The sequence below is a fragment of the Lolium rigidum genome, chromosome 1 (genome assembly GCF_022539505.1).
Source record: "Lolium rigidum isolate FL_2022 chromosome 1, APGP_CSIRO_Lrig_0.1, whole genome shotgun sequence".
NCBI classification, from domain to species: Eukaryota; Viridiplantae; Streptophyta; class Magnoliopsida; order Poales; family Poaceae; genus Lolium; species Lolium rigidum.
Window position 1 is genome coordinate 301,835,339 of NC_061508.1, and position 27,097 is coordinate 301,862,435.

Consider the following 27,097-nt stretch of genomic DNA (forward strand, 5'->3'; position numbering starts at 1 on the left):
CGTGCGTCGGGGCGAAAATGTCTCCCCAGATAAATTTTTCAAATTTTTTTTTTCTATTTTTTTTTCACTCCATTTTTTTCCTATTTTTTCAGTTACTTAGTTTAGTCTCTATCTCTAACTACACTTATCTCTAGTCAAATTACTTACTCGTGGTCAAACTTCTCACTCGGTCACCCATCCTCCCACTACTCTAGCACTAGCACGCTTAACTTCCAAATTCTATCCCATCCCGCATCCAAGTGCTTCGGGCGCATATATGTGATAGTACTATCATATCAATCCTATTAACATATGTTGGTTGATGTCATATTTCTTTATTGTTTGAATTTCAAATAATTATTTTAATAAACAAAAGTAATGATGTAATAATAATCTTAAATAAATAAATAAACATTAACTTTTTAATTTGTATTATTTGTATTTTTTATTTTTTTAAATTTTTTTAAATTTTTTTTTTGCCAAACCTAAAAATTTGAAAATCTAAAAGGGTAAAAGTAATAGTAATCTTTATGCATGATACAATTATTAATTTTAATTGTTTAAAAAATAAAAAAATATATAAAATCCAGAATTTATAGCAAAAACTAAAATCTTCCTGCTTTCATATTTTCATTTGGAATTTTGAGAATCTAAAAATTGGCTAACCGGGTAAACCCTGGTGAATTCGGATGTAATTTTTGATATATTATACGTTTTTTTCGACGTCGTACGCAAAAGTTAATGCGGTTTTACCATTTTTCAAAACTTTTTGCAAAAAAGGTGAAAATTCAAATTTGTTAATTTTCCCTAATAGTAGGTTGCATAACATACAAGAATCTGAAAACATTTTATTTTTTGAATTTTCTATCATTTTCTTTTCTATTCTACAGTTTCAAAAAAGGCGATCCAGGGGGGGTGGTGGGTGTGAAGGGTGCGTTGGGAGTAAAAAACCTGGAAAACCCTTTAGTCCCGGTTGGGGACACGAACCGGGACTAAAGGGTACCCTTTAATCCCGGTTGGTGTCCCCAACCGGGATTAAAGCTTCATGTCCTGGCCGCAGCCCACCGTAGCCCTTTAGTCCCGGTTGCCCGAGCATTAGTCTCGGTTCACCAGCAGAACCGGGACTAAAGACCCCATTAGTCTCGGGTCAAACTATTTGGGGACTAATGGGTTGGGATGGAAGGTCTTTTTTCTACTAGTGCTAGGATACTGTTTTAGAGTCGAGTTTGTTAAATTGAGAATGAGATATTGCAAAGAGAAATAGATGTTTTCCGGCTAGACTAGATATAATGGGATATCCTTTTCAACATATAACAATTCAAATTGTTCAGATAAACACGTGCCTCCAAAAAAAATCTCTGAAAATCAAGATAGGGTACCCTACCTTGCCCTACATACTAGGAACTCCGCCCCTTGGTAGTTGTACTGCCTAGTGTACACAAGCAGGAGCAGCTCAAGGGGTGAGATTGATGGAGACACGCAATTATTGCCTATTCCCGTGTTACCAAACAAGAAAGAATAGATTATTGAAGACCTTTCAGCAAGGATGAAGAAAAAATATATTAAAATCTATGGTTTTTCCGAGAAAAAGGATGTTAAATTGATATTTTGGCGCCATTCATGTCTTGCCTTGCATTTTTCTTGGCCGGATAAAACAGAAAACTATGTACCATGCTGCTCTACAAGTCCAAACGGGTGCTCCTACAGTCGTGTGTAATGAAAGGTACATTTTCGCAAAGATTTTTTGCTCTAACTAGTTGCAGCACATTGTGCTTGATGTGTTCCCCTGGGAGACACTCAAACCAGTTCGTTGATTCGATCCGAAAAAGCGACCCATGAAACTAGAAGTCTGACTCTGCATGCATATTCATGCTCGTAAAAAAAATATTTGAGGGAGCAACGGGGCGACAGCCCACATGAACACGATCTCAATTCTACTCATTCGTTTATAATTTTGTAGTTCGAATTTTAACTACTATCACGATAAGAAATTATAGAACGGAGGGAGAAATTATTTGGAACCCTATGATCGAGCTTCAAATAAAAGGGATAAAATCTGAAGATGAAAAATGACGTCCGCCCAACAAAAGTGTATCTAAGAGCATGTCCACGGGCGCCCTCCAAATAGTCACCGGCAGAGGCGCCCGCCATTTTCGTATGGGGAATGCCGGTACTGCATTCTCTATTTGGGGAGCTGTTTCCACACCGACGTCCCCAGACCGGCTGCCCTGATGTTTTTTTACATAAACTAAATATTTATACTTGTATTTTCATTTTAATGTCATTCAGGATTGAGAAATGAATAATATTTTCGGGCGAATCCGAGTAAAACATTATTCACTCCTCGACCGCGGATGACATGTGAAACCTGCTTATCTCTAGCCTACTACCTACTGGCCACCTGGCTCTGTGGAGGTCGACGATCGCCCGCAGCTCTCTCTGATGCTCTCTCCCCTGCTCTCTCCGCTGCTCCTCCGTCATCGATCCCCCGCTGCTCTCTCCGCCACGAACGTCAAGTAGGCGGATCTATCCGCGGCCACCGCCTCCTGGCGCTGCTGCTGCTCCAGCTCCTCCCGCCGCTGACGGTGATCCAACTCCTGCCTCTCTAGCCGGAGCTGCATCTCCGCCAAACGCCATCGCTCATAGATTTCATCCTGACGTTGCGTCTCCTCCTGCATTAACCGCCGCAGCGCAAGCTCCTCCCACCCCTGCTGCTGGCGCGCCTCCCACCGGCGCTGCCGCTCCGCCTCCCGCCGCTGCCGCGCCTCCTCGCGCTCCAGCCGCTCCGCCTCCTCCCGCTGCCGCTGCTCCGCCTCCTGGCCCTGACGCTCCGCCTCCCGCCGCGCCTCCTCGCGCTCCCGCCGCTCCGCCTCCTGGCCCTGCCGCTCGTCCGCGACAAAGGCATCTACGATCGCTGCTAGCACCGCCTCCTCCCACGTCTCGTACTCTGCGAGCTACGGGTCCGCCTCCACGACTTCTACGGCCACCTCTAGCGCCGCCTCGTCCCACGAATCGAACATTGTGCTATTTTCTAGGGTTTTTGCACCACTGAGGCGGGGGAGGAGGGATAATATAAACCGGCGGCGAGGCGGGAAACCTCCCGCGCGGTGTCATGGCGGGAGAACTTCCCGCGCGGTGTCGTGGCGGGAGAGTTTCCGGCCCGGCGTCGTGGAATTAAAATATCCCGCGCGGTGCCCTGAAGTCACTGACAGGCGGCTCCCACGCCCAAAATTTTCAGCCTCGCGAGGCGCCGGCGCGCCTGATTCGCGCCCTTGGCCAAGGGGCCGGCACAGGGTTGTCGGCGCTTCTATTGGGCTCAAAAAAGCCCCGGCGCCGTTTGGGACGTGCCGGTGTGAGCCCATTTTCGCTCTCGGCCCCCAAATCGCTATCGGAGCCGCTGTGGGGCGCGCCGGTGAAGATGCTCTAAGCTAAGATTTCTGTGTGCTGAAGTCAAATGTGCTGAGCTAAACTTACTTTGCCGTGAACATACAAAGAACACAAAACACAGTCGTAAAAGGCAAAAAGGTCTTGTGACTTGTGATGATGCAGGGCGTGAAAGAGAGGGAATGCATATCCATGCCTGTATTGTTTTTCCCTGAAAGAGTGGTGGCATTGATATGGCGCTTGCATAACTTAGAGCATCTCCAGTCGCGTCCCCCAAACCGTCCCCCAAATCGCGCCGGATCGAGCGTTTGGGGGACGTGTTTTGTCCGTGCCGCGTTTGGGGGACGTCGCTCCCCAGCCGCGTCCCCCAAACGCCGCCCCCAAACATTAAAAGTATTTTTTTTGGCTAGAAAGAAACTATTTAATAATATTCAAATCGGTTGAACATAAACAAATTATATATAAAACTTCGAAAAAAATATAATTAAATACATATAAACTATCTACTTCTTCTTCGCCGATGGCCCCGCCTCGTCGTCGTCATCGCGGTGGCGCTTCCTGCTCATCACCTCTTCCGAAGAGGCGGTGTCGGCGCTCGACGCGTCGTCGTCGCCGGTGCTCGTCGGCTGCGCCTTGGCCTTGGCCTTGGCCTTGGCCTTGGCGGCCTTGGCCTTGGAAGCCTTCGCCTTGGCCGCCTTCGCCTTCGCACGGGCCACCGCCGCCGCCGCGGCCTCGCTCTCTTCTTCCTCCTCCTCCCAGCCCAGCCATTCCTCCTCGCTGTCAACTGGCGGCGGGGAATCGTCGCCGCTGCTCGGCGTCCTGGCTTTGTCCCACCAATGGCGCCGGCCAGCGAGGCTTTCCCTCACCTGGAGGTGTCGGACGGGAGCCGGGAGATGTAGCTCATCGTCGGCCGGAGGTGTCGGATGGAGGCTTGGATGAATGACGGTGTACGTACGGGTCTTATTGAGCGCGGATGAACGGCGGCGCAGAAGTCGAAGAGAGCAGCGGTTGCTCTTCCGAGGAGTCGGCGCTCCATTCCGGCGGGGTTGGCGCGTCGTCGACGCGGTTGCCAATGCGACGGTTCCGCTTCCTGTCAACCGCACCGTCGCTACGTATGTGGCGGTTGAGCGTCCGAGCCGGCCGACGGGTCGGCCCCGCGCCTCCTCGCCTCTCATTTCGTTGTGTCCGGCGTGCCCGGTGCGTCCCCTGTGGGGACGGGGACGGGCTCGGGACGCCGGACACCGTATCGGGGCGCGCCGGACAAAAAAGGGCTTTGGGGCGCGCGGCTGGGAACGTTTTTTTATCCGGCGCGCCCCAAATCCCTTTGGGGGACGGTTTGGGGGACGCGGCTGGAGATGCTCTTAGCGTGACCATCCCCAGATGTCCAAGCATCGACGATGCTGCTAGCCTACCTACCGCCACATACCGATTATGCATTTTTCTCCTTTTTGTTGGCGAGAAGGTCCACCCATCTATTATTAATTTATTTATAATAGTACAAAAGAATTAAGAATTAATAAAATTATAAATAGTTCTTTTGACCACCAAGGGATGACTACATAAACTAGCATGAGCCGAATACGCGGCGCCTTCCTCATCCCTCCATTACAGTTTTTTTTTAGTAGATAGACGAAAAGCTGCCATGCTAAAACCCAAAGAATCCATAGATCGAAGAGCCATACATGAGACAACGTCAATGAACACAAAAACTAATTAGGTCGAGACCTATACGACATACAACTCCTAGCGTACCACCACAACGAAGATAGAGCGAAAATAACATTATTCTTATTTCAAGATGTAGCTGCCGCGGTGTCATGTCATCATCTAAAAAATTACACTAAAAAACAACCTAAACAAAAAAAAAATCCTTCCGCCAGCGACGGACCGTAGTCCGTCACGCCTCTAGAGCCCCAACTCCATGAGAGCCATATCAAACCGATAGCATCGCTAGCTAGAGGGACGAAACCGTAGATGGGTTTTAAAGTCGCCTCACTATCGTATCTGCCTCATGTACGCACAGATTGTGCATTTCTGAGGTCGCATCCGGTCGACCAATTCTGCATTTCTTTTCTAGCTTTTGGTCCCTTTACGAAACCGACTCTGCAAGTTGCGCAAGAGCAAGCTCCATGGCCCAGACCGTGCCGTGCCCACTGTTTATTTCTCATGCATCCATTCTTTCCCATGGACCTAATTAATCTGATCAGTTGGAAGAGGTCCAATCCAGACAATGAGTTCACCCTTAATTCAGACAAGGTATTTCTACACAAGTCGCCGTCTGCCCATGACCTGAGCCAACTTCCCAACAGCCGCATCTCCACCAAACTGAACTAATCAAAAACTAATGCGCAGCTCCTCACCAGTTGACTGACCACATATAGTGCTCTCTATATGAGGATGCCAACAAATGTGCCAACTCGGTGAAACTTGTGAGCACCGTGCCACCGTCTTTAGGTAGCCACGCTGCGCCAACGGGACGAGGTGAGCAAGTGGGCGGAGACTACGCGGTGGGTTCCGACGAGGACGAAGACCGATTCTGTCCAATGCCATTTGGGCTAACAATCCTTTTGACACCACCAGAGCATGTTCCACTAAGAAAAAAGCATGGCATGCAAATATGCAATCATGCATGACGATGCTCCATCTTGTCCTATCATTTATTTTGTCTGAAACTGTGTGCTAACTGCTAAAGACCAACCTTTTACTAGGCTGGAAACCCCATGGGAAACAACCACTCAAAAAACGGCGATGAAAACACTAGGGATTTATCAAATGATTGTTAGTCGACTTCTCGATAGCTTTTTTGACAAGAAAGTTACAAATTCAGGGCAGCATGACTGGGAAAAGTGACTTCAGGTGATGCAAGATTCTATATATGGTCAAAGACTCAAAGTGGACATCTCTGATTCTTGAGTCACCGTCATGCACCCTAGCAAGAGATTTCACTACACAGAAGCTACAACACAACCAGGAATTTTGTCCGCAGTCAAGTATGTGTGTATTATTGCCAGGATCCAAAATTTCCATATGCTGATGCACTCTTAGCGGTCTGATAGTTCGGGTAAAATACAGATGTGAATGTTCACAGGAAACTTGGTCCTTGCCAAAACAAAACCCGCTTGCTTGCCAGGAGAGTAAGAACATACAATTTTACACTGTTTTGGTTTTGTAACCTCTGGTTTTGCATATGGATCCCGTGGGTACAACATTACAAGTTTACAACACTCTCTGCCACATGATTCAAGGAACTTCACGCGACGCCTCGTCAATTTTTTACACATGTATGGAAACTCACTTGCCCTCTACAATAGACAGTAGCCTTCTACCAACCGGTGGAGCGAGTCCAGGGATATTCGGAATATCCTTGTTGTGTGGGTTTACAATCTGCAATGAAACACTATAATCGTCAGAAGGGCACTGTAATACCTGAACATAGTCAAAAACAAAATCAATGTTTGATGCACAACACACTAAGGAAGTGCTTGTCTGGCTGTCCCATCATGTTATCTATCCTTAATTCCTTATGTGTGATGTCTAGTAAACTAGTGTACAAAAGTATCTTAGTCCACAGACATCAGTCAGGACTCAAGAAGACATGATATGCACATTTTACCCAATCGATATGCAAGTCAACAAATTAATGGTTGACGGATCTCATCTTCTAGCCATGTGGTCCTTTTATTTAATGAACTAGTGTTGAAGTTTGTATTCAGTGATGACAACCATGACCCACAAAATCAATCCAATTCATTTCCGCCTTAGCAAAATACTGTTTAACAAAGAACTCATTCTTGCTGACACATCTGTAACCCTCACCAAACCAAAAAAGACAAGAGGCAAGGAAGAAGTAAAATCCAGTTGCATGCAATTTCCAAAATATTTATCATAGTCAACTGGGTGTAAGTAGTACACAGAAGTACTGTAACTAAGCATCTCTCTGAAGAAGCTAAGCACTGACCTTAACAATTATTACAGCTATGACTCCAGCCACAATGAGAAAAAGTAGCGCCATGATGCACTTATCGGTCGCAACCTACATTATTTAAGAAAGTGAAAATGAATAATAAAGGAGCGGACAAAGAAAATCGTTAATGTACTAACAGTACCTACCTGTCTACCAATTTCTTTCACCAATTTTGATGCCTTTTTCAGGGAGAAATGGATGGAATCTAGCTCATTAACAACCCTGCTCATTTGCTCTGTCTGGCAAGAAATAATCAAAAGTTAGCTCTCTTATGTCCCAATTAGACAGCATAATACTGTGATAGACTCGTGATGAGAACAAGCAAGAACGCCTTGCCTGTGCTTTCAGAGCAGCTGCAGTTTCTGTACCCACATTGATCGTCTCTTGCACGGTCTACAAAAAGGAAAACAAATCAGCATCTAGAAGCACTGATAAAGTGTAAAAAAACACTGGTATTATGAAGGCAAAAGCAATTCAAGACTTAGGTTCAACCCAAACAAACTGCATCATATCAGTCAAAGCGATTAAAATACATGAAAGGATGAGGACTCAAGCAATAGTTCCATTCCCACGATGGGAAGAGACATGTCCAACTGATGACCACTCATTTGTTAGTAACGTTGTCTATATCAAGTTGATTATCCAGGAGAGAGCACATATGGTGCTACTGTCTATATCCAGGAAAGATGAGGAGGAGCAAATCCAACCATCATAATCATAACAAATTAGTAGAGAACATGAGAAAATAACAAGCTAACGGTACAACAAAGAACAACTTCTGTTATGACCAAACAAGATACAATAGTTTTCGTTATGAGAAAAAACTTCAACGTTTTAGATCATGGGTGTTCCTTGGAAGATGTTCAGCACGGTCAGTTATATAGGTAATACACAAACTCTTGACAGAAGTAAGTTTTGCATATACACGAGGGTAAATAAAGTGAGCATGCATAGGTTTCTACAACAGCAGTATATAAATGCAAGAAAAGGAGAGAACAATATGTACATTTCATTACGAACATATGAACTCGCTCCAAGAAAGTAAACACAGTTAAATATATACTGCATGGTAAACCTGTCTGTGATACATACAATCTAACACAGATGACATCTTGCACAATATAGAAATAAAATAGCAGCATGAATAGTATAGATACAGGTGAAACACGCAGACAGACTACTTCCAGTAAACTAAGGTAAACAACGAGGCCAAATATCAAAATAATATGGAAATACCGCATACAGAGAGATGAGATGTGAGTACTTCACTTCAACTACTTATTTAAACACAATATGAAGTCAACATGCCTGACAAGATATATAAGAGCTTTGCCAATTGATAGCTCATCTATAAAATACAGCTCATCGACTGTTAAATTGCATAAACAATCCAAGAGGAAATCGTTTAATGCAATATTGATGTATAATTCAAATTTACAGGCCCGGCATGAACACATACCGACAAGGCCGAACTACTGTACCCACCATTAATCTATAAAGGGACACTGCAGTAGAAAGCTAACCTGCTTAGATCGTGCGAGAGCTTGGTCAGTCTCATCCATTAGACTGTCTCCCTGTTGCATTAGCTGCTGGTTTGTCATATCTACAGAAAATACATGCATGGATTAATAATCTAAGAGATACAAACTGGACAAGCCACAGACACGTTTGTTTTCTTTCAATGCATTTGTTAAGTACATTTAAGATAGAAAGGATGGAATATTTGTAGCCCATTAGCCTGGATGGAATCATGCTATCACATTATTTTGCTCACATGGACTGTAATATTGCAACTTTCTTGATGCTAACAAGACATCTTCTTAACCAAAGCCACATTAATATTGCAACTTACTTGATGCTAACAACACATTTTCTTCACCAAAGCCATCTTCAGTAGGAGCATCAAAAAGATCAACTCGCTTATTTTCACTTGCATGTCTGCAATCCAAACAATACATGTATGATCATGAAATGCTACCAGAATTGATGAAACATTTTACCTGAAGCTTATGAGCAATTATAGTGCAGAATTAGAAGCACAAGGCCAAATACGTGTGGTGCATATGCACAAGGTGGCTATAACACAAGGCAAATGGCATTACAAGACAGACAGAAACTCACTGTTTCTTCAGAGCAACATAAGAGTTCAGTTCCTTGATCTGAAAATATGACAAGCTCAGGTTTACTGGAGGGTTGAAGAATCACAATAGCAAAAGTCTATAAATGAATTTTGGAGCTCGATGAGTTCCCGCAACATTTACCTGCGACTGCTTTCTATCGTTCAGCATTCTAGCAGTGTTGGGATCAACATTGGCCGTCTCGTCTTTCATAACTCGTTCAAAGTCTTTGATAAGCCTATAAAAGCACGCACATAAAAGCAGAATGACTAGTGTCATGGCTTATGAAGACACTCATGCAACATCAAAATTAAGTAAACCAGCTATCTGTCTGTACAATAAGCTACTGGCTGATCAGAAGACTAAGATTCCGAATGTATCTGGTACTCCTATAGTTAGTGAACCAAATGCAACAGTAAATGGATGAGCTAACACTATCTAAACAGTAGCCGCATGCGCACTCTTGCCAAATGCTGCATCCCCACATCAATTTCAAGCACTTTTGCTTTACCAAGTACATGAACTCCTACGGTATATCGTGAGTGCAGAGCAGAAGAACAAATTACCTTTTGCAATCCCGCATCTTGTCCGTGAGCTCTTCGAGCTGCCTGCTCCGGCGGTTGGCATCCTTGATCTTGTCCAGCTTCTGGAACCCATTTCTGCAGATAAACAAACCAAAACAACCATCAGTCAATCGATCAAGCGCCCATTTCTTAGTCACATTACATTTGCCGGTTCAGCGGAGAACACCAAGCACATCCCGCCGGCCAGCCTGAGAGAACACTTGTCCTACAGGTCAACAATCTTATCTCCACACGCAAAGACAGAGCAACCCAGAGGAGATCTACCGGCAACTCCATCCAAGCATGTCTAAATTCAAACCGAACAAAAAGGAAAGATGGTGTCTGGAAGCAGGGGAAATCAGCTGAGCTTACTGCAATGCGCGGAAGATGTCGCCGATCTGCCCGTCGATCTCGGCGAGCTCCTCGTTGACCGACGCCAAATCCATCCCCTCCCCCGGGGCAGCCCCGCCAAGAATCTAGCCCGCCTGCGCGCGGAGGGAACCGAAAATCGAACCCCAAAAATGGATCCCCGGGGACCAACCCCGAACCCCACAGGGCGGCCGGATCGGTTGGGTCCCAGCGCAGATGCGGCGGGGACAGCCCGGGCAAGGTTCGCCGCGCGGCGCGGACTCGGGAGGGACCGGTCGATCCCAACGGCGGCGAGGGTAGTGGTGGCCTCCGTCCGACAGCTTCGGTCGGAGACGCGGCGTGCCTTGTTTTGTTTCGGCCTTTTTGTTTGTGTTTGTTTTTGGTTCGCTTTAGCTTTACGGGTTCGGTATCTCCCATGCTGGATCCGGCGACCTTTTCCGGTGGAACACCGCGCGCCCGTGTCCGTCCGATCTGCATCCGACGCTGCTGGGGAGATGATCAACGCCGCAGCTCGGATTAAGATATTCTGCATTTTCCAAGTGTGATGAGAGGATAACAGATGGATCAAGTTGTTCCGAGCAATGCAAAATGTAGCTGGATTTTAATTCCAGGCGTAATTTGCATTTTGCACTTATACTTGATAACAGAGTGTAATCACTGGACTCTTGTATCGAGCGAAGACAGGAGCATTTCTGCTGAAAAGAATAATGCTAGTCTAGACTAGACTCTAGAACAAGAACAAGCATTACTAAAAAATAGATTATCCGTTTAATCAAATGTTTGGGGAACTGGTGGTGTGAATTTGGTCGTGTTTGACTTGACAATGTCCTAGGAGGACGAACGTGCATTGGTTGTTGGGGGGTGCCTATCCAACCATACCATGAGCCCACATGAAGATATACCCGAATTCAGCAACTTCGTTGACCACTGAGATGACAGCGAAACAAGTGAATAGGCACGCATATGAGCAGTGGTACCACCTTCATTGCTAGTACATCGTTTTAGGGTTTATTTGTTTCTAAATTTTGAAGAGTAACATTTTCTTATAAAATTTTACAAAACTTATATTTTGATATGATATAAAATTATAGAAAATTATATTATGTGGTCCACTCTGCATGTAATGTCGTAGAAATGTTTATCTTAAATTCACTCTCATGGAAACTTTCTTTTGTTTACGTGACAATTATGCAATGTTTCTAACCCTTCTGGATTTGTTTTCAAAAAAAAAAAAAAAAAAAACCCTTCTGGATTTTCCACTGCTACAACCAAATATTTTCTTTTTACAAGATCGTGTCTTTCCACTTCTTGTAGGACCAATATGGTATGACATCTTAATCATATGTTTTTCTTTACAATAAGCCGTGACTTTATTCAAATACCGGCATGGTCAGATGTCAATAGGTTCACAGATCATACACATGTGGTACTCCTACCGAAGTGTTACATTTACATGTTTTTCTACCCATGTGCTTTTTATACTGCAAACCAAAGAGGCCCTTAACATAGAGATAAATGAACATTTGGCGATACATGTCTGGCATATGTTTTTCAACTATGGACACTAGTCATCGATAATGACAGTAGTTAATGTGTGTATATACCTCTATGACAATCAGAAGATGTTGATGAAACCGGGAAAAACACAGCTAGAGCGACAAGAAGTTTGAGCGGCAACATCGAGATTTTGATTCATTTGAGGAAGTTGATCTTGTGTCGTGGGGGCATGGAGAATTTCCTTGACGCCGGACGCAAAGCGTGTTGGGCGTTCAACTGGGGTAAAATCTTGTGGTCTGCAGTCTTCAAAACCTCGGTGGGACTGTCCTGGTTTGATCCTCCTATAGTAGTAATAAATTTTATTATTCAGCGATCGTAGAATGTCATCTAGTTTGACGAAACAATATTGGCATGATTTTGTTATGTGTGTCCCTAGTCAGCACGAATGGGCTTTTCGCTAGTTGATCCGGTTCTTGAGTAGGCTTGGCCCTTTTGTATTTGGTTTCATTTGGTTTATGAAATTAACCGTGCAACACATCCATTCCTAACTGGAGGAAACAACCAAAGCTTTTGCCTCGCTTACAGAAAGAATAATAGAAGATGAGAGAACTAACAAACATTTAGTAAAATAGTTGTGTGAGAATTGACAAACATGTAAATATTATAAATACCCATTTTTCTAGCTTGATCTAGCAGTAGACCTTGGATAGTGTATATTAGGAGTCTTCGTGCATAATTTAGACTGATTTCGCAAGAATTCTCTGAAATTCGATAATTAACCAGATACACGACTTTTCATTTTCCATTTATGCTGGTGGTTTAACTTGAGCCGTTGAAATCTCCATCGGACCGTCGACGGGGCGTACAGTTGATCAGCCAGTCCCTTCTATCCCCCAGCCACCCAAACCCCATCGCCAGAACGGCGCCAAGAAAACCAGCCACCATCCGGCGACGCCATGAAGCACCTTCTCCTAGCTTCCCCGCTCCCTCTCCTCGCCCACGGCTCCGCCTCCAAGCCCGCCCTCCTCCACATCCGCCACCGCCGCTGCCACGTCCCCAGCGCCGCACCCGATGGCAACTCCGGCGAAACCTCCACGGCCGCGTCCGAGCCCTCCACGGACACCCAGCCCAAGCCACCCTCCAGCTCCAACCCCAGCAGCGTCAAGAACCGTCTCGCCGCCAGGAACCAGGCCCGCCGGGCCCCCGAGATGGTGTACCTGCCCCCGGTGGAGGTGAGGATGATGCGGGGCAAGACGAAGCCGAAGGCCTCCGAGGCGGCGGCGCCGAGGAGGGAGAAGCAGCGGAAGAAGAAGGGGTGGGACGAGATGAGCCTGGCCGAGAAGGCCGTGGAGCTGTACGTCGGCGAGAAGGGCGCGCTCTTCTGGCTCAACAAGTTCGCCTACGCCTCCATCTTCATCATGGCCGGCGCCTGGATCCTCTTCCGCTTCGTCGGGCCCCTCACCGGCCTCTACCAGCTCGACGCGCCGCCGCTGGCGCCCACCGACGTCTTGCGCGGCTCGTAGTGAGCCTGTGGAGTGTCCAGTACCTACCTAGATTTCTATAGTTAATTAGATAGTGCAGCGGACATGAATGGATCGAGGAACAGCAGGATTGATGAATGATTGCTGAGCTGCTCTTATGTGATTACGAACTTGCTGTAGATGGATGAATTTGTTCGTCTGCACATTTTTGGAGCTAAAGTTTTGATTTTTTGCTGGCAATCGTGGATGTAAGTACTGTTGCATTCTGAATTCCTAAATAATTAATTTACACACTGCAGCTCTGTTTCTTTTAATTTGGGGTTTCTTATTGGCATGTAAATTCGATGATCTGAATCTGATGCAACAATTCTGAAGTTGAAGATCACAATGTAAACAACAGATTTACAGGTTAACAATCATAATTACTAGCACACTCTTGTCAGTGATACTATCATATTACCATAATGCCATGTACAGATTCTGAATTCTTCAATGATACAATACAACATCCCTACACAATTCAGTGTGATCTACCTACTGAGTAGTGACTGATAAAACCATCGACCAGTTCAGTAATTCAGTTGGACCACGAGTTGATCACATCATCTACACAAAGAATTAGTTGGCTAACAGGTCAGGACTCCATCGAGAGCATCGAATCGATCACGACGATAAGGACTGTGCGACGGAGGAGGTGGTGAGGAGGCTGGAGAGGAGGCCGACGACGAGGGCGCTGTTGTACGTGGTGGCCTCGTTCTGCATCACGTTCTGCCGCTCGTCCACGAACGAGTCGTTCTTGAAGGGGCCTCCGACGAGCGCGCCCATGGCCACGTTCGGGTTGGCCTCCGCCGTGTTGAGCCACTCCTGGCCGCCGCACCCCGTGTCGACGTCCGCCGGGATCGACGCGCCCCGGTGGTGCACCCGCTGCGGGTAGCTGTCGCCGTACCCGACCAGGTAGCTCAGCTTCATCGGGTTCTCCCCCAGCACGTAGTTCGCCTGCCGTTGCCAAAATGTTCAGGTTCTGACATTCTGACTGAAAAGGGTGAAGATAGCAATTTCTCTGAAGAATGTCTGAACAGAGCACTGGTGTTACCTGGGACTGGGCGAAATTGCGCAGGTCGGCCGGCGCGAAGCTCTGCCCGCCGCAGCTGAGCTCCGTCTTCCCCGAGGTCAGCATGTAGTCGCTGTAAACGGCGGCGAGGAAGGCGGAGGCCACAGGGTGCTGGAGCAAGTTCCACTCGGCGACATACAGCAAACCCCCTTCAGTTCTGAACGCGGCAGTCTCAGAGTCCGGCAGGAGAATGCACATGACGGCATCGGCGGTCTGCTTGTACGACTCGAGGCCATTGTCCGTGGCAAGACCAGATCCCTGCGACGCAAAGAAGCTCGCCCTCGACAGGAGAACCTGCGTGCCCGGCCGCTTGTCGTCCCAGCTGAAGTACCTGGGGTTCCCGAGGTCGGCGAACTCCTCGCCGTTCTCGCCGGTGGCGTAGGCGAGGTAGCTGTTGTTCCCCGTGGCGTGGAAGAGCCAGCTGCTCGCCCAGAGTAGCTCGTCCTGGTACGTGGTGGAGTTGTAGTACTTGCTGAGCTCCGGGAAGGTGCGGGTGTAGGCGCCCCGGTGCCGGTCGGCGAAGGCGAAGAGCTGCTCGGCGTGCTCGAGGAGGGACGACGAGTAGGTGCCGTTGATGGACTTGTACACCAGCGACGCAGCAGCCATGGCAGCCGCCGTCTCGGCTGCCACGTCGCTGCCGGGGGACTTGGTGGTGATCTTGGTGAGCGGCCGCTTCTCGGACATGGTCTCCGGCCTCTCCCAGCACTTGTGGTCGGCTTCAGGGTCGCCTACCTGATGATCATCACACATGTTCCTCTTCAGATTTCAGAATTGGTTCTGGTAATTGCATAATCGCGTTTTTACTCGTTTTTGTCGTCTATATCAGTGCTGAACTAGTGTTCTGTCGAGCAAAGGATATTTGTGGCGCCATCTCTGAACAATGTTTGTGCAAACAAGGATACTAAAAACATTGAGCGCCAACCATCAGCAAAGGTCCCATGGTCTAGTGGTTAGGACACAAGACTCTGAATCTTGTAACCCGAGTTCAAGTCTCGGTGGGACCTCATTTTTTCTGCTTCTTATATCATTCTTTTTGCCTCGTCAAAAAATCAAGAACTCCAACATGACATGGCAAGAAACAAGAGAACAGAAACAAAAAAAAAACATCACCAACCCAATATTTTGCCTCTCCACCTGATTGTTTTGACTTGTCCAAAAAGACAAAAAATCTAACATGACATACAAACAATAAGTAAGCTAACTGGAACATATTCAGCACGAATGGTCCCATGGTCTAGTGGTTAGGACACAAGACTCTGAATCTTGTAACCCGAGTTCAAGTCTCGGTGGGACCTAATTTTTTTTCTCTTTTTTTTTCTTCTGTTCAAGTTTCTATATATTGTACAAACGTGGTCTTGCTGGTTTTTCTCATCTAGATCAGTGTTTTTGTCCTTTTCATATTATTTTCTCGTGCTCAAGTTCCTATATATTGCACAAAAGTGGTTTTGCTAGTTTTATTGATCTAAGTCGGTGCTAAACTGACGTAAATATTCCATTGAGCAAAGTTTTAAGAAAAGTTTTAATTTAATTTGCAGTGCCATACCTGATTTTTTTTGTGCAAGAAAGTTCTTCTAGTTTTGCTCATCTAGGTCGGTGCTAAACTAGTGTTAATTATTCCAACTAGCAAGTTTTAATTTAATTATGGGTGCCATACCTGGATACTTTAGTGCAAGAAAGTTTGCATATGAATAAGTACCTGGGCATGAATCCCGTGGTGATTAGGACACAAGACTGAATTAGGTTTCAGTGGGACCTAATTCATAACCTTTTTTGTGAACTGCACAAACTCTGTTTTGCTAGTTTTTCTCCTCTAGATCGATGCTAAATTAGTGTTATCTATCCATCAGTAAGGTTTTACTTTATTTGGGGCACCATTTATGAACATATTTCTACAAAAAGTGTATTTCCCTAATAGGTAGGAAGCAGTGATCCAAATATCACAAGTAGTCAAAAAATCAAGAACTCTAACAGCAAGAAGCAAGAGAACAGAAACATAAACATTCACCGGCCTAAGTTATTTTGCTTTTCCACCTTACTTTTGACTTGTCTAAAAATCAAAAAAACTCTAACTTGACTTGGAGAAATTAAGTAGAGTACCAGGAAAATTTTCAGCACGAATGGTCCCATGGTCTAGTGGTTAGGACACAAGACTCTGAATCTTGTAACCCGAGTTCAAGTCTCGGTGGGACCTGATTTTTCTTTTTCTTTTTTTTCTTTGTCCAAGTTTCTATATATTGCAGAAACGATGTTTTACTACTTTTGCTCAACTAGGTCAGTGGTAAACTAATGTTAATTATTCCATCAAGCAAAGTTTTAAGGGCAGTTTAAATTTAATCTGGGGTGCCATACCTGAATTTTGTGTGCAAGAAAGTTTGCTAGTTTTGCTCATCTAGATCAGTGGTAAATTAGTGTTAATTATTCCAACTAGCAAGTTTAAATTTAACTATGGGTGCCATACTTGAATACTTTTGTGCAACAAAGTTTTTACATGAATAAGTAACTGAGCATGAACACACAAATCACCATAGGTCCCGTGGTCTGGTGATTAGGACACAAGACTAAATTTTGTCTCGGTGGGACCTAATTCATAACCTTTTTTGTGAATTGCACAAACTCCGTTTCGCTCCTCTAGATCGGTGCTAAGCTAGTGTTATCTAGCCATCAGCAAAGTTTTACTTTATTTCTGAACATATTTCTGCAAAAGGTTTACTTTCCTAATAGAAAGAAAGAAGTGTTACAAATATCACAAGCGGTCCCATGGTCTAGTGGTTAGGACACAAGACTCTGAATCTTGTAACCCGAGTTCAAGTCTCGGTGGGACCTTATTTTTTTTGAGTTTTTTCTTTCATTTTTCTTCTTGTTCTTCAAATTTGTTTGCTGGTCTAAAAATCAAGAACTTCAAACGACGAACGTGATATGCGGTCAAATAAATAGTAAGGAAACTGCATTATTCATTTTTGCGTGATCCTCACCTGAATGTAGAGGACATCGGCGGAGGGGTGCGCGTTGAGGAGGTAATCCATGATCCAGCGCAGCGCGTCGAGGGCGGCGTCCCGCTGCTTGGCGGCCTGCATGGCGCCGCCGTACTCGAGGACGGACCACGACAGCATGGTGGCCGTGAAGGCCATGGGGAAGCCGAACTTGATGTGGTCGCCGGCGTCGTACATGCCCTTGGACAGGTCGAGCCCGGCCTCCTGCCCGTCGTCCACCGCCGAGTCGCCCCTCCACGGGATCTTGTTGTTCACCAGCTTCCCGGCTGATAATTGAACCGATCGTCAGATGCCACGCGAATCGCAGAGATTAATCAATGCAGCGGAATGTGCGTGCGAGCGCGCGCGCGTGCGTACATTTCTGGACCTGGAAGAACTGGAGGGCGACGGCGAGCGCCTCGGCGTACTTGCGGTCGATGCCGCCGGGGACGACGGGGCCGCCGCCGTTCCTGTGGCGGAGGAACACGACGACGGCCGTGACGCCGAGCGCCACGAGCAGCAGCACCAGGAGGCAGCAGCAGCACCGCACGCAGCGCTCCATTGCTGTCAATCGATCGATCCCTCCAAGCTTCTCTGGCGAGATAGTAATTTATTCCCTGCCTGTGCGCGGCCGATCGGTTGCAACCGCACGCGTCGCGAACTGATTAGCCGCGACGTCGGTCGAGGTAACCGACAGCGCGGGCGGGGGCGCAGACGTGCCGCCGGCGATGGGGAGGACAGAGACGCGCGCGCGTGGGTGGGGAGTTAGAGGCTGGCCATGACCGTCTCCCCATGATCAGTTGCTGACACCTGTGATCGGTCCTTTTTATGGGCGCAGTTTTCCAGGTTGCCACATAGATAAATGCAGGCTGCAGGCGCGCACAATGTACATCGTCTGTCTCCCTGCCAAATGGAAAATGGTATCCGTTGCAGAGATTGTTCGTGGGTCGTAAGACTAGTTGTGTCCTGTTTTATGTCCTTGGATGCACACGGACTGGTTCAAAATATGGGTTCCAGGGTCCAGGGAGATGCTGCTAGTTGGGAGTGAAATGCATGCTCGGTCCCTAAACTCGTTGGCCATGTCCAGAACAGTCCCTAAACTCGCAGAACACACCGGCACAGTCGCCGTTCTCGTTATGTCACCCTATCCGCTGACATGGCAATTGTTTGGCCACTAGCACACCGTCTGTGCCATGTCAGTTATTGATTCTCACCGCCGCAAATTGCAGTCGTACTCCCACCTTCCATGTTTCCGCTGATCGCGCGGAGACACGCACGAACGGCGACGGCGGCATGGGAAGAAACCGATCAGTGCATAGCCGGCGGATAATATTTCTACGGCCTTGTTTGATACTAGAGTTTCTGTGAGGATTGGTGTGGATAATATTCTAGAGTATTGTGTGATCCTCTACCGTCACCTAATTCCTGCAAAACCCCATCCCTAATCTACAAGTAGAGTATTGGGAATTGAAAAAAAATACTTTGGAAGAAGTGAGCCTAGCTCACTTGGTTAGGGAAGTGGATATACAACCCAGCCACCCAGGTTCAAATCTTCAGGGATGCGAATTTGGGTTCTTATTATTTTAAAAAAAAATCACTGTAGGGGTTTTCCCTGCCGTATTCCTTTCAAAAAAAAATACTTTGGGAAAAAGTGGAGATTAAATTCGTTCAATACTCTAGTACCAAACAAAATTTTAAGAACAAGTGAGGATTTAAAATTTGGTGGGAATTATTCCCACTATCCTCACAAAAAGTCTAGTACCAAACAAAACCTAAGTGAGAATCAGTTTTTAGCTTAGCATATTACAAGGTTAATGAAAATAGAGTGGGGGCAGCTGCCCCCCTTGACTATAGGCTGGATCCGTCCATGGGCGGAAGAGGTAGAGCAGATACAGTATCTTCAGAGGCAGGTGACCACGTTGTTGGCGCGTATTATCTCGCGCACGCTGCAGATGGAGCCATCACGGCCTTGTCGGCGGCCGGAAATAGTACATCGCGTATGCTGTAAATTAGTTTACAGTGGTCACACCCAGCATCATTCAGCTGAACAAAATAAAAAACCGAAAGTTCAGAGCATAAACAATGACAAGAAGGTTACTATTAAACGAATGTATTTCTCTAGGTCATAACCACTGTCGTAGCTATGCACAACTCGGGGGGGGCGGTGAAGGCTTTGTTTACATGGCGTGTAGTAGATTTATTTTTAGCATTTTTCCCCTTCAGATCATGAAGTTTTGTGGTTTGCACCCTCCCCAATATTTTAGCAAGCTCCGCCACTGGTCATAAGGCTAACTTTTAAACAACTAGATGATACCCCGCGCGTTGCGGCGGGATTCGAAGGTCAAAAATATTTGAAAAACAAATAAGAAATATTTTAAAACAGTTAATTTACCACACCTTCAAAATAAACCAATTTTATGATATCAATAAATTCATGATCGATGAGAACATGTCAAAAATTGTAAGCGGAGTATAAAACAACTCATTACAATTGAAAGGTACTTGTACACATCAAGTAAGAATAGTACCACATTGGATGTTAAAAGTGTTTGTAATACTATATCGGCTGCAATATTTTACACAATGGTTGGTCAATTTGTTTCAACCATTTTGAAAAGACACACGTACGATTCGATTGCAGTTAACATAATATAAATTTCAAGACACGGGGAAGTAGTTTGTCCAAAGCTAATTGTTTATGTGTATCCTTACAACTAGTATGTATGATATGAAGGCTGACAGTAAAAAAAAATAACAAATTTGCAAACAAAAAATAGTTAGACTGAAGCAATTCTACATTAATCAAAGGTAGACAATTTATAACGATAATTACATGGGAACCTGTTACATATTCTATAATTTTAGATTTCGAAATTTCAAATGACTTCCACGTTTTTGAAAGAAAGAGAAGCACGTCTAGAGGAAGATATGTCAGGGAGGGAAGCACGAGTGATAAAGGTACGGGGCTTGGAAGAAAAAAAACTCTATAAACCATACCAAAAGAATAACCTGAATGTATAGATATTGGTGAGTTACAATAATAGAAACAGCGGATGGGTAGGTAGATGCTCACCGAGCGATTTATCTGATCTAGTGCTAGCTCTTGCCACTTGGGCACATCCATCATCTTCAGTTTTCGGCAACATCTAATGAAACATTGAGCATTAGAATTCTGTAGATAAATCGAAACAAATATTAATAAGACATGTTAGAGCAATAATCTATGTCCAAAATTAATCAACTTAAGCTGCAGCAGCACCAATCATTCACCAATTAGGAGCGATAATTGAGAAAAAATGAGTTCAGGCATCCACTTACCTCATGTATATTAAGGAAGGTCAGGGCCAAGGATTTAAAGGGACGACATAGTAGAAGCTATCTAGGAGGTCTTGCACAAATATATGCCAGATCTGATTCCCCGGCCAGGTTGAGGATTCTGAAAGCTATCCATCTTTGCAAACAGACATACGTAAATTGCAAAGAAACAACTAAATTGTTGTGGTCTGTAGCCAATAATATGTTCAAACATATGCATCTCACGGAAGGTAACCAATAAATTAGTATAACATTATTACTAAAATAAAAAGTGCATGCGCTCTTGACGGAAGGTAACCAATAAATTAGTATAGCATGATTGGAAAAATAGGAAGTGCATGCGCTAAGGCAATCAACGGAAATTTGAGAGGAAGTTAGAGGATGCGTACCAACCGAATAAGGCGTTATGTATTGTGGATGATTATCAGCAGATGGAGGAGCCAATCAACGGAAATTAACACCCATCGACCAGATGGAGGAGAATTTCTTTTGTAGGACGAACGACCGTGGAGCCGTGGAGCGTTAGGAAGCGGGCCAACCTAGACCATGCCATGTCGGTCCAAAGCGGGCTAAGTCCAGACAATCTCTCGTTTGGAAGCGGTCCAAGATGAAAGAATTTGCTGCAGTCCACGCCCTCGTACGCGAGGAAAGTGTGCGGGAGTGCTGCCAGTAATTGGGGTGACGTGGCTCGCTGTGAAACCAGCAAAATGGAGCCATTTATTAAGAAAGAGAAGATGACATCAACCAAGATCATCATGTAATGGAACATATAGCATCCCATGTTCACCTGCACAAATAGCCTCTTCAATCGAGGGCTCCGGCAGGTCATTACGAAAGTGAAAATGTGGCTCATATTGAGCAGAAGTTCACTCTTATTCTGCAATTTCCACATGAAGAAATTTCTGGCTATTGATCTGGCATGAGCCTTGGTGGACAATCTCTGCAAGGTGGAGGAAATGAAAAGGTTAGAGCATCTCCACTCGTTGGAGCTCCCCACGCCCAAATCCGGCGAAATTTTCCTTCGGATTGGAGGAAAATTTGGCTTGGGAAGCGCCGAAGTTCCAGCCGCCCCCCCCCCCCCCCCGGCAGGACACCCCCAACTTCAGCCATTTGACATATTTCAAAAAAAATCGACACAAAATTTAACAAGTTCGGCAAACAAGATTCATAAAATTGCTGAAACAAATTCGGCGAAAATCAGTACAATGTTTAACAAGTGCTGAAACAAATGAAACAAATGAAGCACACAATTTCACAAGTTTTGAAACAAATTAATAAAGACAGACTAGTTGGCGTCAGCGTTGGCGTTGCCTCGGAGTGTCCATATGTGCTCCACCAGATCATCTTGCAGCTGTTGATGCATTGTAGAGTCTCGAATCTCCTGGCGCATAGCAATGAAGGCGGCCCATGATGTCGGCACTCGGTGATTAGGCTGTGCAAGAGGACCCTCTCTCTCATATGGTGCTTCTTGCTCAGCCAGAGGAACCGGATGTTTTCGCTCATTTTCAATAATCATATTGTGTAAGCACACACAACAGTTCATCACCTCCCACATCTGATCTTTGGACCAAGTCATAGCGGGGAACCGGACGACAGCAAATCTCTGCTGGAGGACACCAAATGAACGCTTGACGTCTTTTCGGCAAGCTTCTTGTTTCTTGACAAACTCGCAATGTTTGGGGGTGCCGGGTCTCGAGATAGTCTTCACAAATGTTGCCCACTTTGGATAGATACCGTCTGCAAGGTAGTATCCTTTGTTGTAGTGCCGACCATTGATCACATAGTTCACCGGGGGAGCATGACCCTCAACAAGCTTGGAAAAGATCGGGGAGCAGTTTAGGACGTTGATGTCATTGTTGGATCCAGGCATACCAAAGAAAGAGTGCCAAATCCAGAGATCATGGGTAGCCACTGCTTCAAGTATCACAGTGCAGCCTTTTTTGTGACCCTTGTACATTTCCTGCCACGCAAACGGACAGTTCTTCCATTTCCGATGCATGCAGTCAATGCTTCCAAGCATCCCTGGAAAACCCGAAGCTTCATTTGTTGCAAGGATCCTCTGAGTGTCTTCGACAGTGGGTGATCTCAAGTAAAAGTCCCCGAACACTGCTATGACGGCCCTGTAGAACCAGTAGAAACAATCAAGGGCGGTGGACTCCGCCATCCGAAGATAGTCATCTGCACCATCACCGGGAGCTCCATACGCCAGCATCCTCATAGTCACTGTGCACTTCTGCAGTGACGAAAATCCAACCAAGCCAGTGCAATCCGCCTTGCATCTGAAGTAGGGGTCAAAGTCTCGGATGGCATACACAATTTGCAGAAATAGCTTTCTGCTCATCCTGAAACGACGCCTGAAAACAGTCTCATCGTGCAATGGATTGTCGGTGAAGTAGTCGGCGTACAACATGCAGTAGCCCTCCATTCGCTGCCTCGGCTTGCACTTCCGATGACCTGGTGCCGACCCACCACGTCGACCATTTGCCACCCCGGCGTACATGCTTGATAAGCAACCGAGGATCATCATGTGCTCCTCGTCTTGGGCGGCGGCTGCCATCTCTTCTCGCATAAGCTCGACGAACATCTGCTCATCCTCTTCGTCCGAGTCCATGGCCGGCGAGGCAAATGGACGAACACCTGACGGGCGTGGTCGAGGCTAACCGAGACGCGAACGACGAGGAGTAGGCCGTCGTCGAAAAACAGGCAGGCGGAGGAGCAGGCAGATAGGCCATCGTCGAAAGACGGCGGAATATAGGCAGGTGGGAAGGAGGGACGGCGGAATCTGGGCAACAAGACGGCTGACAAGGGATTAACTTATCAACGCCTACAAGTTGTAGACTAGGGTTTTAGTCGGAAGTAGAGGGCAAGTAGATCTCGAAGGTTTCAGCCGAAAAGTGCTCAACGATATGAAAACTAGGGTTTTGTGAGACAATGAATCGATGCTTTCTTTGTCCCTCGACTCCCCCTTATATAGGAGGCGGAGCCGAGGGATCGTAATACACAAGTTACAGAGTCCGGGAGGGTTTCCAACCCATCCCGCAAGATTACAAGTATTATTTCCTAATACAACTCTAGCTTTCCTTAATAGTAATTTGGACTTCCGATTCTCTTTATCCTTCGAGTCATGGGCCTTCAGTAAACCCCGGGTACCATCTTCGGCAGGCCCATTGGGGATGCCTATGTCAGTAGCCCCCGAGATTTTGCTTGAATCGCAGAATCAGGGAAAATCTCCAACTTTATATTCATTCAATAGCTCGCCGAACTTTATCACATATCTTTGGATACTTAATTATATATTGTACATGGATAATGGTAGTTGGGGCTAGTTCATCCGACGGATCAGGTACTAGTTAACTGCTCTAGTGGCAATCCGCAAAAACCTACTTCAAGATCATGTCCCTGGACATGATCTCGGGATACTGGTGTAAACTTCGACAGGTGCCGCTTAAGGTCTTACCATTCTGTCAAGTCCCAGTCATATTTTATCGGGTACCTAACGCGTCCGTTAGGATTTTTCTTCGTATCTGTTGATACGGAAAAAAGTAGCAAACCGACGTCAGAGACGGCGCCACGCCACTCAGAACGGATCTGGGGTCTTACCTTCGCAAAGTTTTGCGGCATTCAGAGATCGTTCGCAACTTTGGCGCTCTAAGAATATATTGTCGAGTGCTTTTTCGGCTATTGGAATAGCACATTTTATTGAGTCAACGGATGACTTATATTGCCCTCCCGATGGGAGTATATGTAGAGTTATTTATATAACTCGAAATATGCTCACTTTTTCGTCTTCCTTCTCTTTTTTTTTTGTATAATTTCATCGGGCACGCGAACAGCGTTCCCGATGGGAGTAGCCCCCGAGGCTACAGCCAAGGACTTGTGCTTGGGTGTAGGCTCAACGCCTTATGTTGCTATATTTTCCTTCTTTCTCGAAGTTTTCATATCTATCGGGTGCGCGACCAGCGCTCCCGATGGGAGTAGCCCCCGAGTGTATGAACAAATGCTTGTATTTGATCATAGGCTCTCGCCATTTCTATTTTGTCATTCTCGAGGTTTTCATTGTTTCAAAGTAGCCCCCGAGCATTTGATCAAAAACTTGTATTTGATCAAAGGCTCTCGAAATAATCAATAATCTTCTGCTGTCGCCATTCTTATGAAGCTTCATAGCCGAGATTTTCTCTTGCCAAGGTGACATCATTGCTGACGATAGCCACGATCACTGTATCGGGAAACGCGAGAACTGCGCTCTCTCTGCCTTGCGGGCCCAAATTTCTCATCAAGTTGACACGTCGTGCAAGTGGGGGACACACGTCCTCCACTTTTCCCGGCGCACGCACTGTAGCGCCTGTTCCTTCCCTTCTCAGTGAAATTTCATTTTTACCCCTTGTCCACGTGTACACCATCTATCTCACAATTTCTTCATCCAACGGTGCGTCGATTCACCGCACCTCTACTTAAGGTCATCGTCTTCCTCCTCCCATACTTTCGCTCGTGGCGCTCCTCTGCTCTCCTCTGCCAAAATCCTCCATTGCGCCCCAAAACTCTTGAGCTCAACCACACTCGCGCTTTTTCTCCTCCACTCTCGTTGATGCCACCGCGTGCGCGGCTCACCAGACACAGCACGCCCGAGTCCAAGATGGCCGCTGAAGATCTGGAGTGGGAGAGATCCAAAATCTCCAATCAAGATATGAACCTGCTGAAGAAGCTCGGGTTCACGAAGAAGGAGAACGCCCTGCGCTTCCCCAAGGAAGAAAGCTATCCATCACCGCCAATCGAATATCGGGTCAGTTTCGTTGACCACCTTATTCGCGGCCTCTCTCCCCCTATCCACGAGTTCCTCCGAGCGCTCCTCTTTGTTTACGGGCTATAGCTGCATTAGCTGACGCCCAATTCTATCCTCCACATCTCTATTTTCATCACTCTCTGTGAGTGCTTCCTTGGAGTCCATCCCAATTGGGCTCTGTGGAAGCGCATCTTCTACTGCCGCCGCAATGGCACTCACAATGTCGCCTACAACATAGGCGGCGTTGTCATTTGCGTTCGCCCTGATGTCGAGTACTTCGACGTCCAATTCCCCGACTCCGTCCAGGGGTGGCGCAAAAAGTGGCTCTATGTACATGAAGAAAGCTCCGACTCGGTGGATTACAACATTGCTCCTTTTGATGGAGGAGCCAAGATTCTTCGGCGCCGATCCTGGGACGCTGAAGCCACCGAAGAAGAGAAATCAGCGACAGAGGCGCTGATGACTCGCATCCGCGAGCTTCAGAACACCCGTGGCAAGGAATTGTCGGGTATCCAGATCACAGCCTACTTCCTCAGGATTAGAGCGCAGCCTTTACAAGCTCGCAAAAATCCCCTTTGGATGTATGCTGGGGAAGAAGATGTCGAGAGGCTCTCCAAAGATCTTCCTGTGAAGGACTTGGAGAAGCTAATCCGAAAAATTTCATCGCTTAGCAAGAAGGACACTATTCCATCCTCTTGCCGCGTGAAACCATATAGTAGCACCAACCCCCTTCCCGAGATAATTTTTTCCCTCGACTATTATCTTGTCCTCTCGATTTTTTAATATTTTTCGACTACTATCTTGCTGGCGTCCATTGCATAACTTTTTGTCGACACTTATTGTTTTTTGTAGAACCACCAAGTTCTAGATTCTCTTCCTCCTCTTCCTGAAGGTGGAGAAGTCGAAGAACGGACTGTTGTCACCGACGACAACCAGGGTACTTCTCGCCCTGAGAGTGAAGTCGCGGGTTCTCAAAAATCTGCGGCTTCCTCTGAAAAAGAAGTTGATTCTGAGGCTTCCGAATCGGCACACTCCCTTCCCTCCGCTGTTTCTCCAAGGAACAAGAGAAAATGAGACGAAGTTGCCGATTCTGGCACCTCCAATGTCGGCTGATGACCCACAAGTATAGGGGGTGTATCGTAGTATCTTCGATAAGTAAGAATGTCGATCCCAACGAGGAGCAGAAGGTGTTGACAGGCAGTTTTGATGAAGGATTCACTGTAATGCTCGCAGACAAGTATTCAGGGGGTTTTGATGTAACGATGATGAATAAAGTACGAGTAAGTAAAATGCGAGAGAAATAATTGCAGCGAGTGGCCCAATCCTTTTTAGCACAAAGGACAAGCCGGTTTGTTTACTTATAATGACCAAACGTTCTCCGAGACACACGGGATTTTAGTCTAGTGCTTTCGCTACATACAGCTGATTAATCTTCATTGTTTTGATAAGTGTTGTGTGGGTGAACCTATGCTAATGTACCGCCCTTCCTAGGACTAATACATACTTGTGATTATACCCCTTGCAAGCATCCGCAACTACAAGAAAGTAATTAAGATAAATCTAACCAC

General features: G+C 46.2%; 3 protein-coding genes and 4 non-coding genes across 7 annotated transcripts; 5 read left to right on the forward strand and 2 right to left on the reverse strand.

The window, feature by feature from the left end:
- Positions 1-6,383: 6,383 nt before the first annotated feature.
- On the reverse strand, positions 6,384-10,576 carry LOC124696938 (novel plant SNARE 11-like). Its single transcript, XM_047229598.1, has 10 exons — positions 10,380-10,576; positions 10,011-10,103; positions 9,589-9,682; positions 9,449-9,486; positions 9,180-9,265; positions 8,851-8,930; positions 7,664-7,720; positions 7,474-7,566; positions 7,322-7,396; positions 6,384-6,747 (listed from the first exon to the last, which is right to left on the reverse strand). Exons 1-10 carry the CDS (start codon positions 10,451-10,453, stop codon positions 6,655-6,657), a joined length of 783 nt encoding a protein of 260 aa, XP_047085554.1. The 5' UTR covers positions 10,454-10,576; the 3' UTR covers positions 6,384-6,654.
- A 2,218-nt stretch (positions 10,577-12,794) lies between these two features.
- LOC124684022 lies at positions 12,795-13,570 on the forward strand. Its single transcript, XM_047218432.1, has one exon. It carries the CDS (start codon positions 12,830-12,832, stop codon positions 13,394-13,396), a length of 567 nt encoding a protein of 188 aa, XP_047074388.1. The 5' UTR covers positions 12,795-12,829; the 3' UTR covers positions 13,397-13,570.
- A 447-nt stretch (positions 13,571-14,017) lies between these two features.
- On the reverse strand, positions 14,018-17,996 carry LOC124684023 (endoglucanase 18-like). The gene is made up of 4 exons (XM_047218433.1): positions 17,813-17,996; positions 17,438-17,721; positions 14,448-15,197; positions 14,018-14,350 (listed from the first exon to the last, which is right to left on the reverse strand). Exons 1-4 carry the CDS (start codon positions 17,994-17,996, stop codon positions 14,018-14,020), a joined length of 1,551 nt encoding a protein of 516 aa, XP_047074389.1.
- TRNAQ-CUG lies at positions 15,398-15,469 on the forward strand. The gene has a single exon. It is a non-coding gene; the product is annotated as a tRNA-Gln (tRNA).
- On the forward strand, positions 15,689-15,760 carry TRNAQ-CUG. The gene has a single exon. It is a non-coding gene; the product is annotated as a tRNA-Gln (tRNA).
- TRNAQ-CUG lies at positions 16,585-16,656 on the forward strand. Its single transcript has one exon. It is a non-coding gene; the product is annotated as a tRNA-Gln (tRNA).
- Positions 17,217-17,288, forward strand: TRNAQ-CUG. The gene has a single exon. It is a non-coding gene; the product is annotated as a tRNA-Gln (tRNA).
- Positions 17,997-27,097: the final 9,101 nt, after the last annotated feature.

Excerpts from the sequence above, each read along its gene's own strand:
- LOC124696938 (XM_047229598.1), bottom strand. The coding sequence starts at position 10,453 with ATGGATTTGGCGTCGGTCAACGAGGAGCTCGCCGAGATCGACGGGCAG. Across the intron at positions 10,104-10,379 it reads GACATCTTCCGCGCATTGCA|AAATGGGTTCCAGAAGCTGG; the intron begins GTAAGCTCAGCT and ends GTTTATCTGCAG. Across the intron at positions 6,748-7,321 it reads TAGCTGTAATAATTGTTAAG|ATTGTAAACCCACACAACAA; the intron begins GTCAGTGCTTAG and ends GTTTCATTGCAG.
- LOC124684022 (XM_047218432.1), top strand. The coding sequence starts at position 12,830 with ATGAAGCACCTTCTCCTAGCTTCCCCGCTCCCTCTCCTCGCCCACGGC.
- LOC124684023 (XM_047218433.1), bottom strand. The coding sequence starts at position 17,996 with ATGGAGCGCTGCGTGCGGTGCTGCTGCTGCCTCCTGGTGCTGCTGCTC. Across the intron at positions 17,722-17,812 it reads GTTCTTCCAGGTCCAGAAAT|CCGGGAAGCTGGTGAACAAC; the intron begins GTACGCACGCGC and ends TTCAATTATCAG. Across the intron at positions 14,351-14,447 it reads GCAATTTCGCCCAGTCCCAG|GCGAACTACGTGCTGGGGGA; the intron begins GTAACACCAGTG and ends TGGCAACGGCAG.